This window comes from Geotrypetes seraphini, chromosome 7 (genome assembly GCF_902459505.1).
Source record: "Geotrypetes seraphini chromosome 7, aGeoSer1.1, whole genome shotgun sequence".
NCBI classification, from domain to species: Eukaryota; Metazoa; Chordata; class Amphibia; order Gymnophiona; family Dermophiidae; genus Geotrypetes; species Geotrypetes seraphini.
The window spans coordinates 191,116,723-191,133,845 of record NC_047090.1 but is presented as its reverse complement, the minus strand read 5'-3'; the positions used below and the strand labels follow the sequence as shown (position 1 = coordinate 191,133,845).

At 45.2% G+C, this 17,123-nt stretch overlaps 1 protein-coding gene across 1 annotated transcript in view; it reads left to right on the top strand.

Moving 5' to 3' along the window:
* The window catches only part of LRRC74A (leucine rich repeat containing 74A), a 111,327-nt gene extending 100,609 nt beyond the window's left edge, over positions 1 to 10,718 (top strand). Inside the window, exons 11-13 of the mRNA XM_033953276.1 lie at positions 1,096 to 1,200; positions 4,240 to 4,328; positions 10,364 to 10,718. Coding sequence (XP_033809167.1) covers positions 1,096 to 1,200; positions 4,240 to 4,328; positions 10,364 to 10,718 — 549 coding nt within the window. The remainder of the gene's footprint in view (positions 1 to 1,095; positions 1,201 to 4,239; positions 4,329 to 10,363) is intronic.
* The last annotated feature ends 6,405 nt before the right edge of the window (positions 10,719 to 17,123 follow it).

Here is a 17,123-nt window from a genome sequence, read left to right as displayed (position 1 = left end):
CAGATTTCAGGGAGCTCCAGCATTTACACTGGCTAGTTCACCAAGAACTGTGTGTTCCCTATTTATGTGTCAAGGGATGTGCGATGTGTACCACATGCTGGGAACATCTGTAATAAAGCACAAGACAAGCACAGAGAGTCTCTGAGGAAGAGGAAGGAGTTGTAAGGCTTAGTAGTCGGTGTGGATGGGCAGACTGGATGGGCCCACATGCTGTTTATCTGCTGTCTTTTTTTATAATTTAGAAAGTAAAAATAAAATCGTTCAAGTTAATTAATATTATGGATGCACAGTATTTAATTACATTATGTACAGAGACATCAATAGGAAGAACAGTACCCAGGTTGTGGTATGTGCAGACACGTCCTGGAGGGATCCACAGCCTCCCACCTTTAGAGCTGTACCACAGTACCACACTTAGTGATGCTTTCGGGGACGATGGTATCCGAGTCACAGTCCCGAGGACTAAATCACAGAAAACCAACCTGCAGGGAGCTGCATCACGCACCGCAAAATTCTGTACATGTGTGTGTATGGGGGGTGGGAAATAGCACCCAAGAGCAAAGTGCAGCAGGTAAATTGATACTCCAGGGCAACGTAGACTACATCCAAAGATATTTGGGGGAAGATGAAGATCTGGTGAGGCAAGCAGCTGCCCTTAAGCAGTCAAGCCCCCTGTTTCACACCATGTTCTTCCTTCTATCCCTCTCTCCCCTACCCAGCCAGGCCATAAATCCCAGCCACAGACCTGTCAGCTCCCCAATCTCAGCTGCTTTCCCAGACATTAAATCCTTTCATGTTGCAACAGCAAAGGACTCGTGCTGTCGGTCCACTGAAATGGTCTGGGGTGTGACTGCTGCTCCGGACAGGTTACTCCACTCCACCAAACCTTCATATGGGGTTGCAAGAGCTGTTGTTTGCAGGCGACCCCTCCTCAACCCTGCTGGTGTTTCAGAATACAATATAAGATCAATAACGATGATGACTTTTACAGTTTAGGTGTTATACTTAAATTCACTTTATTTATCAGCTGCCCTCATACATAGTAACCCTAACTCAGCCCCTAGTAACAATGAGGATGTCCTTATCCCCCCTCAGATATACCTAGATGAGAAGAAGCTGAGACTGTGGGATTTCTTCCGCAATATGGACAATGATGGTACCATGCTGATCCCCGTCGGCCAGTTTCGAAGAGCTCTAAAGGTGAGAGTAGTTTGCACAGACCGATAAATAAAACTGAGTGCCCTTCGTATGGGCCTAATGTGACTGACTGGGATAGAAACTGGTTGAGTGGAAGGTGACAGGGTGGTATTAAGTGGAGCTCATTCTGAGGAAAGGGATTTACTGCAAGATTCTGTTCTTGGGCCAGTTCTTTTTAACATTTTAGTAAGCAATATTGTGGAAGAGTTGTCTGGTAAAATTTGCCTAGTTGTCTATGATACCAAAATCTGTAATAGTGGATGGAGGAGTTGCCGTACAGTGAGAGATTAGAGAAACTGGGCCTCTTCTCCCTTGAAAAGAGGAGACCGAGATGGGACATGATCGAAACATTCAAGTTACTGAAGGGAATAGACTTAGCAGATAAATTCAGGTTGTTCACCCTCTCCAAGGTAAAGATAACGAGAGGGCATTCTCTAAAGTTGAAAGGGGATCGATTCCGTACAAACGTAAGGAAGTTCTTCTTCACCCAGAGAGTGGTAGAAAACTGGAACACTCTTCTGGAGTCTGTCATAGGGAAAAACACCCTCCAGGGATTCAAGACAAAGTTAGACAAGTTCCTGCTGAACTGGAACGTACGCAGGTAAGGCTAGTCTCAGTTAGGGCACTGGTCTTTGACCTAAGGCCCACTGCAGGAGCAGACTGCTGGGCACGATGGACCACTGATCTGACCCAGCAGCAGCAATTCTTATGTTCTTATGTTGTGGAAAGCATGAGGAAGGACCTAGAGAAGTTTGAAAAATGGTCCAGTTTGGCAGCTAAGATTTGATTCTAAAAAATGTAGGGTCATCCATTTGGGCTACAGTTTAGAGAGTGAAGTACTTGCGTGCATGGAAGAGGAGTGGGACTTGGGTGTGATCGTATGTGATGATCTTATAGTGGCCAAACAGGTAGAAAAGTTGACAGCAAAAGCTAGAAAGATTCTTGAGTGCACAGAAAGAGGAATGGCCAGCAGGAAAAAGGAGGTGATAATGTCTTCGTATTACAGACCGGTGAGTCTTACATCCATAGTGTGCAAACTCATGGAAACACTGATCAAACAGAATCTTGACAAAATTCTAGACGAAGAAAATTTACGTGATCCACACCAACACGGATTTACCAGGGGAAGGTCCTGCCAAACTAATCTGATTGACTTTTTTGACTGGGTGACCAGTCATCTGGATGCCGGGGAGTCCCTGGACGTGATATATTTGGACTTCAGCAAAGCTTTTGATAGCGTCCCACACCGCAGGCTGTTGAACAAACTAAAATCGATGGGATTGGGGGATACATTCACTAAATGGGTAAAGGAATGGCTTGATGGTAGGATTCAAAGGGTGATGGTAAATGGTACCCCCTCCAAAACGTCAGCTGTGACGAGTGGAGTACCTCAGGGCTCCGTCTTAGGGCCGATTCTATTCAATTTATTCATAGGAGATTTGACTCAAGGGCTTAGAGGAAAAATATCACTGTTTGCCGACGACGCCAAACTATGCAACATAGTAGGCAAAAGCAGTGGGCCTGACTTTATGACGCAGGACCTACGGCAGTTGGAACAGTGGTCATCAACTTGGCAGCTAAGCTTCAATGCTAAAAAATGTAAGGTAATGCACCTAGGCAAAAAAAATCCACACAGAACTTACACACTAAATGGTGAAACCTTGTCCAGGACCACAATAGAACGGGATTTAGGAGTGATCATTAGCGATGATATGAAGGCTGCCAATCAGGTGGAGAAGGCTTCGTCCAGGGCAAGACAAATGATGGGCTGCATCCGTAGGGGTTTTGTCAGCAGAAAACCTGAAGTCATAATGCCACTGTACAGATCCATGGTGAGACCTCATCTCGAGTATTGTGTTCAATTCTGGAGACCACACTACCGGAAAGATGTGTTGAGAATTGAATCGGTTCAGCGAATGGCTACCAAGATGGTCTTGGGGCTCAGGGATCTCACGTATGAAGAAAGACTAAAGAAACTGCGGATGTACTCACTGGAGGAGCGAAGAGAGAGAGGGGACATGATTGAGACCTTTAAGTATATCACGGGGCGTATAGAGATGAAAGATGATATCTTTAGTCTTACAGGGCCCTCGATTACCAGAGGACACTCGCTGAAAATCAGGGGAGGGAAATTTCAAGGTGATGCTAGAAAGTACTTCTTCACCGAGAGGGTGGTCGATCATTGGAACGAGCTGCCTCAGCAGGTGATTGAGGCCAACAGCGTGTCAGATTTTAAGAGAAAATGGGATATTCACATGGGATCAATAGGGGAGTAAAAGTCAGGGTCATTGGCATGGGCAGACTCGATGGGCTATAGCCCTTTTCTGCCGTCAATTTCTATGTTTCTATGTATAAGTCTCTGGTGAGGCCTCTTTTAGAATACTGTGTCCAATGCTGGAGAAGGCACCTTCAAAAAGATATAAACAGGCTGGAGTCAGTCCAGAAGAAGGCTACTGAAATGGTCAGTGGTATTCATCATAAAGCATACGAGGACAGACTTAAAGATCTCCATATGTATAATTTGGAAGAAAGATGGGAAAGAGGAAATATGATAGCGATTTTTAAATACCTTTATGGCATAAATGCACAGTAGGTAAGTCTCTTTCAATTAAAAGGAAGCTCTGGAATGAGCAGACATGGGATGAAGGTAAAAGGGGACAGAAAGGGGGGTGAATTTGTGATGAGCTGGTGAAGACGAAGACTGTTTCTGAATTCAAGAGAGCTTGGTACAAGTACATAGGTTCTCTACGAAGAGGAAGGGATAGAGCAGACGAGATATCTGCCTTAATTTATTTCTACTAATTGGGGGTGGGGGGAAATGTTCTTTAGCATGACAGGAGCTGCTTAAGAAACTTATGCTTTTTGGGAATGCTGGTGGAAGTGAATGCTCAATTCTCTCATGCTACTGATGTACAAAGAGTACGACTTGATGGAAGCTAGATGAGAGACAGCAGAAGTCACAGAGGGCAGGTGGTGATTTCTCATAGGAATGAGTTCCATCTTTAGTGTACATTTTCTCATGTCTGTTCTTCCTCCTTCTAGAATCAAACCAACATCCCACTGAATAAAGCACAAATTGAGGAATTAGTGTGGAAACTGGACAAGGATGGAACGGGGGCTGTGGATTACAGGTAAGTCTGGGACGGTCACCACCTACCTGATGCTGAATAAAATGGAGACAGGCACCACGGATTAAAGGTGAGACTGGGATCACCAGCTTGCATCTGACTCTGGGTACTGGGGATAGATTTGTGGGTCGGTTCAAGGTTGTGGTCAGCGTTGTGATGGCTGTGAATTTCTCAACAGTGCTGGAGCTGGTGTGAGTTAAGGGTAAGAGATTTAGCTACCACCTTTCTGTGGTACAACCAAAGTGGTTTACATATGTTATCTGCAGATAGTTTCTCTGTCTCTAGCAGGTTCACAGTCTAGGTTTAGTACCTGGGGCAATGAAAGGTTGAGTAACTTGCCCATGGGAGGCTCAGGCCGGTTAAACCCTGCTGAGTGAGCAATTAACTGATTAAAGCTGAATATGTCCACTAACCAGCTAGTCCTTAACCAGACAGGTTAGTGGAAGATTAAGTTTATACCTTTGATAATCTTCTTTCTGTTAGTCCCTGAAGGATTCCATACTCTAGGTCACAGGTGTCGAAGTCGGTCCTCGAGGGCCGCAATCCAGTCGGGTTTTCAGAATTTCCCCAATGAATATGCATTGAAAGCAGTGCATGCACATAGATCTCATGCATATTCATTGGGGAAATCTTGAAAACCCGACTGGATTGCGGCCCTCGAGGACCGACTTCGACACCCCTGCTCTAGGTGTTCAATCTCAACCCGCAATCTGGGAGTTGCAGAAACCCACAAACATTTCTGAGCACATTCTCCACCCCCTTAGCCTGAGAGTCCCAAAGCCAAGCAACATACCTGGACAAATTCATGACAAGGGGGCACGGGGGAGGATCCCCAGCAACATAAGAAATTCTTGAACTGGTTTGCTCTGCAAAATATTAACAAGCGATAAACAGGCACAAAGGTAACTCAGAAACATTGAGGAACAATGTAGAACTAACCTGATATGTGCAACGAGCACCCCAAGAAAGGCCTTCGGTAATGCATACTCACAGAAAACTCCGAATGCCCTCAACACCAAGATCCCAAAAAGTGGAATCAGAACTAGCCGCCACATCCACTTGATAAAAACCAGGTAAAGGTATGACGAGAGGACCAAAGTTCATCAGGATGAATCGCCTGAGACTCCACGATGCAGCCATACTTCCAGTCAAGTGGGCGTTAAGCAAAATTGGCGGCTGCTTGCCACAGGCGATGGAAGTCACGGAAATGGCCATTCAAGAGATTGAGCGATCGAAGCCTTGACTGCTGGCTGACCACAGCGAGAGGCAGCAGTCAGGACAAATAGGCAATCAGACAGCCAGAAAACCTTAGTCCTCTCCAAACAGTGGAGCTAGACTTCCCTGACAGCCAATTTGCACAAGATCCAATCCTTTCGCTTCAAGCCTGAACTTCATGTTTGACATGGAAGGCAGAAACCACTTTCGGTAGAAAGGAAGGAAGGTACAGTGCTCTAAAGCATGAAAGACCTGCATCATGAACTTTAAAGGAGGCCACTGTTAAACCTGTTTCTAGACCTACCTGAAGAAAAACCAGGACCACCGAAAAGGGAGCCCTCTCAGGTTCCACATGATTCTTAACACACCACTGTTGAAAAGCCTTACAGGCTTTTGCATAAGATGCCACAGTAGAGGGTGTCATTGAGTGCAAAAAACGAATCGAGATAACTACATCTGAAAAACCGTGCTTCCGCCAAGCTGAGCGCTCAAGAGCTATGCCGTAAGACCAAAGCATCGTGGGATCTCCATGGGTACTGACCCCTGACCGAGAAAATATTGATGAAGAGGGGGCCGGAGTCTCTCACTCCATGGAAGACGGACGAGATCCGCATACCATGAACACCGAGGCCAGTCTCAAACTACTAGAATCACCAGGCTGGGATGCAAAGCTATCTGGCGGAGGACCCGACCGACCAGAGATCCCAGAGGGAACATCATACAGGAGCTCATGAGCCAGCCATGGCCAAACCAAGGCATCTGGCCCTAGCTTCCTCACTGTTCATTGACCAAAAAAAACGACTTCTGAATGAAATTGTAACTGGATATATTTGCTAGCTCTCAGGCTAAGGGGGTGGAACATGTGCTCAGAAAAGTTTGCGGATTTCTGCAACTCCCGGATTGCGGGTTGGAATTGAACACCTAGCGTATGGAATCCGGAAGGGACGTAACAGAAAGGCTGGCTGGGAGCAGAGTATCATCTTAGCTAGTTAGTTAGTGGTGATTTTCATTGTCCTAATTTTTAACTAGGAACTGGTCTGAATATCAACCAGTATACAATTAACTTTTGAGCTGGTGGACATACCAGTTATTTATTGCTAGGAGCTGCACATGCCCCAGCATTGAATATCCAGGGTTTGTTCAGCCCATGGCTGGAAAATATTTACTAACCATTTACTACCACAAGCTTAATATCAGACCCTATATGGATATTCGGCACATAACCATTAGCACATACTTTACAGAATCACCCTCATGGTACAGAAACTCCCTGCTTCCTCCACAGACCCACCAATCAGAGACTCCCAGCTTCTTCCACAACACCCACCACAGATCCACCAATCAGAGACTCCCAGCTTCCTCCACAACACCCGCCACAGATCCAGCAATCAGAAACTCCCAGCTTCTTCCACAACACCCGCCACAGATCCACCAATCAGAAACTCCCAGCTTCTTCCACAACACCCGCCACAGATCCACCAATCAGAAACTCCCAGCTTCTTCCACAACACCCGCCACAGATCCACCAATCAGAAACTCCCAGCTTCTTCCACAACACCCGCCACAGATCCACCAATCAGAGACTCCCAGCTTCTTCCACAACACCCGCCACAGATCCACCAATCAGAAACTCCCAGCTTCTTCCACAACACCCGCCACAGATCCACCAATCAGAAACTCCCAGCTTCTTCCACAACACCCGCCACAGATCCACCAATCAGAGACTCCCAGCTTCCTCCACAACACCCGCCACAGATCCAGCAATCAGAAACTCCCAGCTTCTTCCACAACACCCGCCACAGATCCAGCAATCAGAAACTCCCAGCTTCTTCCACAACACCCGCCACAGATCCACCAATCAGAGACTCCCAGCTTCTTCCACAACACCCGCCACAGATCCACCAATCAGAAACTCCCAGCTTCTTCCACAACACCCGCCACAGATCCACCAATCAGAAACTCCCAGCTTCTTCCACAACACCCGCCACAGATCCAGCAATCAGAAACTCCCAGCTTCTTCCACAACACCCGCCACAGATCTACCAATCAGAAACTCCCAGCTTCTTCCACAACACCCGCCACAGATCTACCAATCAGAAACTCCCAGCTTCTTCCACAACACCCGCCACAGATCTACCAATCAGAGACTCCCAGCTTCTTCCACAACACCCGCCACAGATCTACCAATCAGAAACTCCCAGCTTCTTCCACAACACCCGCCACAGATCCACCAATCAGAAACTCCCAGCTTCTTCCACAACACCCGCCACAGATCCACCAATCAGAAACTCCCAGCTTCTTCAACAACACCCACCACAGATCCACCAATCAGAGACTCCCAGCTTCTTCCACAACACCCGCCACAGATCCACCAATCAGAAACTCCCAGCTTCTTCCACAACACCCGCCACAGATCCACCAATCAGAAACTCCCAACTATATTAGCGCTATTCTATAAATTTAGGCATATCTTACATAGTGTGTATTTGACAGATGTGTGTACACACAGACAGAGTGGGGGAATACTATAAGCTATGTGTGTATCTCCATCATTGAGGTCCAAACACATATACCAGTTCTATGGTTGGTGTAAGAGCTCATTCCGAAATTATAGGCACATATTTCACCTGTTATGCTGGTATTCTATAAAGGAAAGCAGGCACCTCCTCTGCTTTAGAAAATATTCAACACACAGGTGTTATGTTATCGAATGATCAGAGTCATGAAGGAGCCAGGAATCAGGTGTGCGTTGCTGAATGCAAAGACCTAAAGAGGTTCACTCAGTCCCAGGGGGTTCTTTGCATTTTGCCTTTCTTTAATCTGTTTCTGCTCCTCATTTCTTGAACTAGTTTCTTGAAAGCGGAGGAGGACGATGAACTGTAGCCCGTAGAGAGGCTGAGAGCCGACCCCTCTGTAATTTGGAGAAGGTGCTGGAGATGCCTCTTACTGTAGCCTGGAACGCTGTCAAGAACATTTCAGAGTAGAGAATAAAGGTTTCATTTTCACGTGCTGACCGCATAGATCTTCATTATTGAATTATTATAACCATCTCTTTGACACTTATCTTTCAGTTTAAAGCTCGATGACACAAGTACCGAAATAAGAGCTTTGTGATAAATTTCAATACATTAACACAACACTAACCTAAAACACGCCACAAAACCCCAATGACAACCTCCAAAAGTAATAAACTGCCATCCCTACTAAATGCTTTGGGAAATAGCCAGGTCTTCAGTAGATTTGGAAACTGCTGTAATCATGATTCACTTGAGCTTCTAAATTGGCGCATTAAAAAGCCACCTCCCAGATAAGAACTAGCCAGACTTAGAAGACCTTGTTGAAACAGATGATAGGGGAAAATCCTGCCCACTTGTAGAAGGTGTCCACTAATAGGTTCATCTACAGAACAACCCTGCCCAGAGAAGGGAATGTAAAAGGGACTGTGTCAAATGCTCACTAATGTGGATGGAGCAATTCTGCCTTTGAGATCACTGGCAGACGAAAGATATGAAAAGCACAAAATGTTACACCTTTGCTCTGGCCAGTTCCTGCACAGGAAGCGCCATTTTGGTCTGCTACTGGTAGAAGTCATCCTTCCAGCCTTCATTTCACCCTGGTCTGGCTTCAGCCTTTGGAACAGACACCCCTCAGCCCCCTTTGCCCCAATCCACCCAGTGTCTCCACTTTGGCCTGCACCTGCCTTCTAGGCACTGATTGGGCGTTGCCTCATCTTCATTCAGCACTTGAAAATCTGCAATAGAGTAGACACACCAGATGGTGTGAATAACATGAAGAAAGACCTGGTGAAGCTTGAAGAATGGTCTGAAATTTGGCAGCTAAAATTTAATGCTAAAAAATGCAAGGTCATGCATATGGGTTGCAAAAACCCAAGGGAGTGACAAACTTATGTGCATGACAGAAAAGCGGGACTTGGGTGTGATTGTATGTGATGATCTTAAGGTGGCCAAACAGGTTGAAAAGGTGACGGCGAAAGCTAGAAGGATGCTAGGGTGCATAGGGAGGGAGAGGTATGGCCAGTATGAAAAAGGAGGTATTGATGCCCCTGTATAAGACTTTGGTGAGACCTCATTTAGAATATTGTGTACAATTCTGGAGGCTGCACCTTCCAAAAGATATAAAAAGGATGGATTCAGTCCAAAGGAAGGCTACTGAAAAGGTATGTGGTCTTCATCATAAGGCATATGGAGACAGACTTAAAAATCTCAATCTGTATAATTTGGAGGAAAAGCGGGAGAGGGGAGATATGATAGAGATTTTTAAATACCTACGTAATGTAAATGCACATGAGTCGAGTCTCTTTCATTTGAAAGGAAGCTCTGGAATGAGAGGGCATAGGATGAAGTTAAGAGATGAAAGGCTCCGGAGTAATCTAAGGAAATACCTTTGTACAGAAAGGGTGGTAGATGCGTGGAACAATCTCCCAGAAGAGGTAGTGGAGACAGAGACTGTGTCTGAATTCAGAAGGGCCTGGGATAGGCATGTGGGATCTCTCAGAGAGAGAAAGAGATAATGGTTACTGCGGATGGGCCATTTGGCCTTTATCTGCCATCATGTTTCTATGAAAGTTCCCTAGTATCGTTTCTTTTATGTATTAAAACTGAATTAGCCACCTCTTGTAAACACAGCAGGATAGGGTACAATAACCTAGTAATAAAAGAAAAAGAAAGCTCAGCTGAAGAGAATTCCCCCCTACAACAATGCCATTCTGTAGTAAAGGTGGATTTTCTAATGAGCAATCGGCAGATGTGAGCTGGATCTCATTCAGTCCTATTTTTCTTGTCCCTACCCCTTTGCCTGTACAGGAGCCTAGTGGATGCCCGGAAGCAGATGTTGCGAGTGGAGAGGCAGCGGATAAAGCAGGAGAAGTCTCAGAAGAAGATGCGGAAGCAGAGGAATGAGCGTGTGCTGAGAACATTCAAGAGTGCCATGACACCACAGGGCTCCATACTCATGTCGCCTGCTCCCAAACTCCCTGAGATCGGTGGCTCGCCCCATTTCTCAGCTACACCCCTCAGTTCCTGGTATCAGTCCATGGAATCCAACAGCACCCTGCATTCGGCATCATCATTCGGCACCAAGGGAGCCCAGCACCTTCCCTCAGGATCTGAGCAGACCCATTCACAGAAGTGTATGGAGACCCCCAGCCAGAAAATATAACTGTCTGCTAGCAACAGCACACTTCCCTCTGGCTATGGAAATAGCTGACCTGGTCTAACTGGAGAAAGAGCCTGAGTAGCTGAGAACACAGGGGATTATGGAGAGTTGTAATCACCTCACCAAGCATTGTGACTATTCCTTCCTTCCTCAGGAAGTCTAGGGTGATCTTGGATAACTGCTTTTCTCTTTCGATCCTGAATCTGATAGTGACCTTTCTCCCTCCCGCTGGGTCTCCCTCTGAATTAGTACCCAATGAGACGGTCAATGCAAAATTTGGGGCACATGATTTAATTTACTTCTCTTCCCAAATCTAAGCTTAAGACAAGTTACATTCAGGCACATTGAACCTGAGGAGGTGATGGCTGGAGGGACTTGTGCGAGGCGTATTAGCAGAAGAAATGTGCTTGGCGTTCAGCTTCCTCAGGTGAAGGGGATGGCGCTTTCTCTGCCCTGCATCCCCCTGCGTGAAGAGCAAAGATTGTGGGGTAACAGTGTAGGCATGCTCCAGCTTTCCAGAAATTTCTGACTTCTTGTCGTAGCTTGATCTCTTTTATCCATGGGAGCCACCTAGGGCTCAGGACACAGAAGTGGCGAATGCTCCCCGATTTCTACAAGCGCTATGTTAAGTGAATCCAATCCAATCCCATAAGTTTCGTATTGCTGTTACCTCCAGGATCCTGGTTGGTATCAGTATTTCTTTCTTTATTCAATTTTCTATATCGTTCTTCCAGGGGAGCTCAGAACGGTTTACATGAATTTATTCAGGTTCTCAAGCATTTTTTCCCTGTCTGTCCTGGAGGGCTCACAATCTATCTAATGTACCTGGGGCAATAAAGGGAAGATTAAGTGGCTTGCCCAGGGTCACAAGGAGCAGCGTGGATTTGAACCCACAACCTCAGGATGCCAAGGCTGTAGCTTTAACCACTGCGCCACATACTCCCACTCTCTTGCACTTTTCCCAGTGTGCATCAGACTCATCCCCAGAATAGACGGCACACCACAGTCCTCTCCTACCGCCCAGGGCCTGTCCAAGCCAAGGCAGCCACTGAGCCCAGTACGGTAATACACCTGCAACTCAACAGAGTCCTCTATTTGGATGGATGTTTGACCGTGTCGGGAGAACTGAAAAAAATCTCTCTCTCTGTACAGAGAAAGGCTCTAACCGAATGGGGAGAGTGTCGGTTTGAGCAAGTATCTCATAGCACAAAGGACTCAGAGACCTGGGAATGGGTATCTTCTGTATGAGGAGGTTTCATAGTCTGTACAGAGATCAGTCTGGGAAAGTCACTCAACAATGGTAGAGAGTCACTGCATGGGTTCTCAATGAGCAGGGTGTCTCTGTCCAAGCATTTCACCGTGTTAGGAGATGGCTTCTGTCTGAGGGAGATCTCTGGTGGGTTCAGAGACCTGGATTAGATGTTCTCTCAGGGTTTCCACAGCAGGCAAATTTCTGACCAACTGATTTTCCCGCCAAAATTCAAATTGGTGGACTGCCCTGTTCCTAATCAGGTCAGCGAACCCACTATTTACAAAGACAAACTGGAGACCTCACAGCCTACCCTGAAGAAAGCCACAGCATGGTGGCTGAAACGTCAGTTTCTACCTGACAAGACGCAGCGAGACCCTGCTAAGCTAACTGATTTCACCCCATTCTCTGTCAACGAATTCCAGACTTTAATTACATGTTGTGTGAAGAACTATTTTTCCCCATTTGTTTTAAATCTACTACTTTGTGTGCTTTAGTTTTTGATTCTCAGCAAGTAATGAAATGTAATAAGAGTCTATACTAAAAACTCTCCTGTTACCCTAATTAGAATAATTGACTAGAAATTAAGACTAGGAGTGCATAACTGTGCTGGGGGAGGGCGTCTATCATATCTCTCTTCTCTCGCCTTTCTTCCAAATGGATATCTTTAAGTCTGTCCCCACGCACTCTTATGACTGTTTTGTCAGGATTGCCATCTTTGGTTCAGGTTTCCGATCTGAAAAAGGAGGTTTTGCCTTTGGAAAGCAGCCACACTATTTTATCAAAAGCTAATCAAAAATGTGCTTAGTTCAAGTGAAATATCATCTTCTTTCACATTTTGGGGGGTTTATTTCTTAACCAGTGTTGTGTAATTCTGCCTAATTTAAAACCCGGCCTAGTCAGTCAGTCTCTAGAGAACACTTGGGAGGTAATACACAGAGCCACACAGAACATGGTGGGAGGGAAGGAACTTGTAAAATAAGGGAGAGGAAAGCACCAGTTAAAAAAAGCCTCTTATCTACTGAAATTTCCATCTATAATCTAAGCAACTCATCAAATTAACAAGTAATATGAAACTCTCTCTTTTTCGAAAATGTCACGCAAAACATTTGGATCGAAAGCCAGAAAAAGCTAGCCGGGCCCCTGCGAGAATGAGAGAGCTTTCCTGGGTCTGGTGATTTATATTCAACACTCAGCCCAATTCCTGGCAATTCAATTAACACCAGTGCTATCACAGCTAACACCTAAAACTGCTAAGATTTCAAAGTCGCAGAATTAGCAGCCCTGAAACTTAGGAAAAGAAAAATATTGCTCTCACCTTCATCATCTGACCCTCACTCAGGCCCAGATTCTCAAAACTTTAACACCGTCACTAAACTGTTTTCCGGCGGTTTAGCCTGTACGCAGTTTAGCGACGGATTGTCAAAAGGGATTATCTCCGGCTTTTGCGAGGATTCTAGCAGTCTCCGACACTGACATGCAAATGGGCTCAACACTGAAATGAGCCCTTCAGTGGATTCTTAAAAAATGCCGAGTCATTTTTTAAAAGCGGCGTCAGCTTTTGGCAACTACTAAAAAACCCGACTGATCCAGGGGTGCTGGCCAGTGTCATAGACTGATAGAAACCCCTGTGTGAGATGCCAATTCTCTCTGCTGCATCAAAACACCCCTTCCCAGCAGCAGCAGCGGAAAACACCAACCTCCTCCTGGAACGGCAGCGACCTTCCTCCCCCTGCAGCGAGAGAGATGCCCACACTTAAATCCCTGCAGCGACTTCCGCTGTGGGCAGGGTGTCATCAGAGGCGGCTGCGATGGCAGGGAAGATTCGGAGGAGATGGATGCGGGGTTGGGGGGAGGTGTTACTTGCCAGCAGGGGAAAGTGGGCATCTCTCCCGCTGCAGGCGGGCAGGGGGGTGTCATCGGAGATGGCTGCAATGCTAGGGGGGGGGGTGCAGTGGAGACGGATGCGGGGGGTTACTTGCCAGCAAGGGAGAGTGGGCATTTCTCCCTTGCTGTAGGGGTTGGGTCAGTCATGTCAGGGATTTTGGTGCAACGGGAAAGTGTGGGCATCTCTCCTGCTGCTGGGGAGGGGAGGGTCTGCAGCGGTGGGGATTTATGCAGCGGGAGAGTTGTGGGCAACTCTTCTGCTGCTGGGGGGTGTTTGCTGGTTTACAGTGGGCTGTTGCGTTTTGAGGGGTTTCTTGACACATTTTTTTCTGTGCATGCGGGGGTTTTAAAAAAAATGTTTCGCTTTTTTAGATTCGCTATCAAAACGGCTGTGTTAGCAGACCATCGCTTTTTAATGCGGGTTTCTGAAAATCCTGCCCTCAGAGTCTCTGACCTCCAGAAATTCCTTACTATAGACCAAAGACAGCCCATCAAATTGACAAGTACTGTGGAACTCTGTGGTTTTTAAAATCTCCGGCAAAGCCCTGTTAGAAAAAGCCAGAACAATCAGCCTCAGAATGGCTTGGTTCTGGTTGGTACTTTGAAATATGGGGGAAAGGAATGGGACATGACATACAGGAGACTCTCAGTTAACCAGCACCCATGGGGATTGCGAGATGCCGGATAAATGGAGTTTCTGGTTGCTTGAGAGTTACTATTAAAAATAAGCCTAATATTATACCCCATACAAAGCCATGCCATAAACTGTTCCAGTCAAACTACCGGACATGTGGTAGGCAAAGCAGCTGTGGTGTAACAAGTTTACACTTAAATTTCTGCCAGAAATTGATTTTACTTTCATTTTTATTTAAAATATGGCAGCATTTCTTAGATTTTATTTTCTGGTTCCTTGAGAGTTCTGGGTAATTGAGTTCCGGTTAACAGAGAGTCTACTGTACTGCCTTTCTGTGGCTATCATTACAGGTACTTATTTTGTATCTGGGGCAATGAAGGGTTAACTGTGGGAATCAAACCCAGTTCCCCAGGTTCCTAGGCTGCCACACCTTCTATAGGATGTGCAATTCCGGTCACCACATCTCAAAAAAGATACAGTGGAATTAGAAAAGGTACAGAGAAGGGGGCAAAAAAGATAAAGGGATCAGAACAACTTCCCAGTGAGGAAAGGCTAAAGTGGCTAGGGCTTTTCAGCTTGAAGGTGAAATGGCTGAGGGGAGATATGATAGAGGTCTATAAAATACTGAGGGAGTGGAAAGGGTAGCTATGAATCACTTGCTTATGCTTTCCAAAAGTACTAGGATGACGGGGCATGAGATGAAGCTACTAAGTAATAGATTTAAAACAAATTAGAGAAAATATTTCTTCAGTCAACATGTAATTAAACTCTGGAATTTGTTACTAGAGAATGTGGTGAAAGCAGTTAGCTTAGCAGGGATTAAAAAAAACAACTTTTGGCTAACTTCCTAAATGAGAAGTCCATAAGCCATTATTAAGATGGCCGTAGGGAAATCCTAGGATAAGTAGAATAAAATCTGTTTCCTTTCTTGGGATGTCATCAGGGACTGTTGGAAACCGAATACTGGGCTTGATGCAACTCATATCCTCTTATGTTCTAACCACGAGGCTAATCCTCCACTGACAAATATTTGCTTGTATGTAGTGTTGTGTATTCCTTTTCAGTTGGTCACTGCTCTGAGCTCTCCCGGGCCTCGAGGATTGTCAGCAGCTTAAACTCACTGGATGTGTAACCTGAACATTATCAGACTGCACTAGTCTGAATTCTTTAAGTAAATCTTGAATACAGAACTCAAAATAAAGAAATAAACTTATGACACCTCCCAGAGCTTTACAAGAAAAAAAAAATCTTCGTGTATAGCTGCTTTAAAATCAGCAATCTGTTTGCATTCAAGTTTCAAGTTTCAAGTTTTATTTAAATTTGATGGTTCGCTTAATATTTCTAAGCGAATTACATAAAATGTACAATTGGGGTAAAACATTAAAAATATTAATAAAGTTTCTACAATAAATAAAACATTAAAAATATTAATAAAGTTTCTACAATAAATAAAACAGGGCAATTTCAAACTGACAATACTGACAAATACTACAAAACTGGAGTGAATTGGAGAGAACGTGAGGGAAAAAGTTACAAAATTTTGTTTCCTAGTGCGGAGAAAAAGAAGGTTGAAGGTGGGAGGGTAAAAACATTAGGGTTTGGGTATAAGAAACTGAAATTAAAAATTTACATGGAAGGATGAGAATTTAGAGGTTAAATGCAGCTTTAAAGAGGAATGTTTTTAAATTATTTTTAAATGAGTTGAGATCTTTAGTATTTCTAATATACAAAGGAAGGGTATTCCAAACAAGCGGTGCCTTAACTGAGAAGATGTCGTGGCGTCTGGTTCCTATTGTTTTTAATGAGGGGACCATTAATAGATCTTGAAACTGAATGGGAACAGTTCTGACTGCCACCTGTTGAGGAAACAGGAGAATTGCATCCAGTTCATCTATGTTAGATTGCAGAGGGGGTTGGATAACACCTTATGCAAATCATGCACTGAGGGATGAACACACAGACATTTGGGAAGAATGTTATACTATTTCATGAAGGGACTATTTCATGAATGTGAAAAAAAGATGGTGGGCCCAACTGAATTTATTATCCTCTTCTCCCCAAAGAGCTCAGAACGGGTTACAGGTTAACAAATATAGTCTTAGTTAGGATACAAGTTTTTATCCTAGCTCAACACATACTAGGGATCTAAGGTGGGGATTTAAACTGAGAAGAGCTGAATCAGAATAGGGGAACTAGAAGTCTATTCCCCATGAGTTCAAAAGGGGATGAAATGAGTTTGGTGAAATGAGTTTTATACTGTGCATTATACTCATTTGGGAGATAGCTCTCTAGAGGGGAAACCCTGTCACTGAGAGCTGGTTTTCTGAGTTACCAGCAGAGGTGCTCCGGAAGAAAAGAAGACCAACAGCCCTTGGGAGCTAAGCTCAAAGCAAATGGCCTTTGGGAGCAGTTCAGGGCAGAATAAAAGGGCCTGTGGAGGCACTATCAGTGTCTAAGTGCTGGGAAGAGCAGAGGCAGCTCTGTTGAGGACGGTAGTTTAAACCCCACCAGGGAACTACCCCGGAGGCTCCTCTTGAACAGGGGCAAGGCTACTGGGGTGCAGTCAGCACTAGTAGCCCAGCCCAGGAACCAGGCTACCAGGATGTGGGTCAGCACTTGTAGTCCAATGGAGGAACCT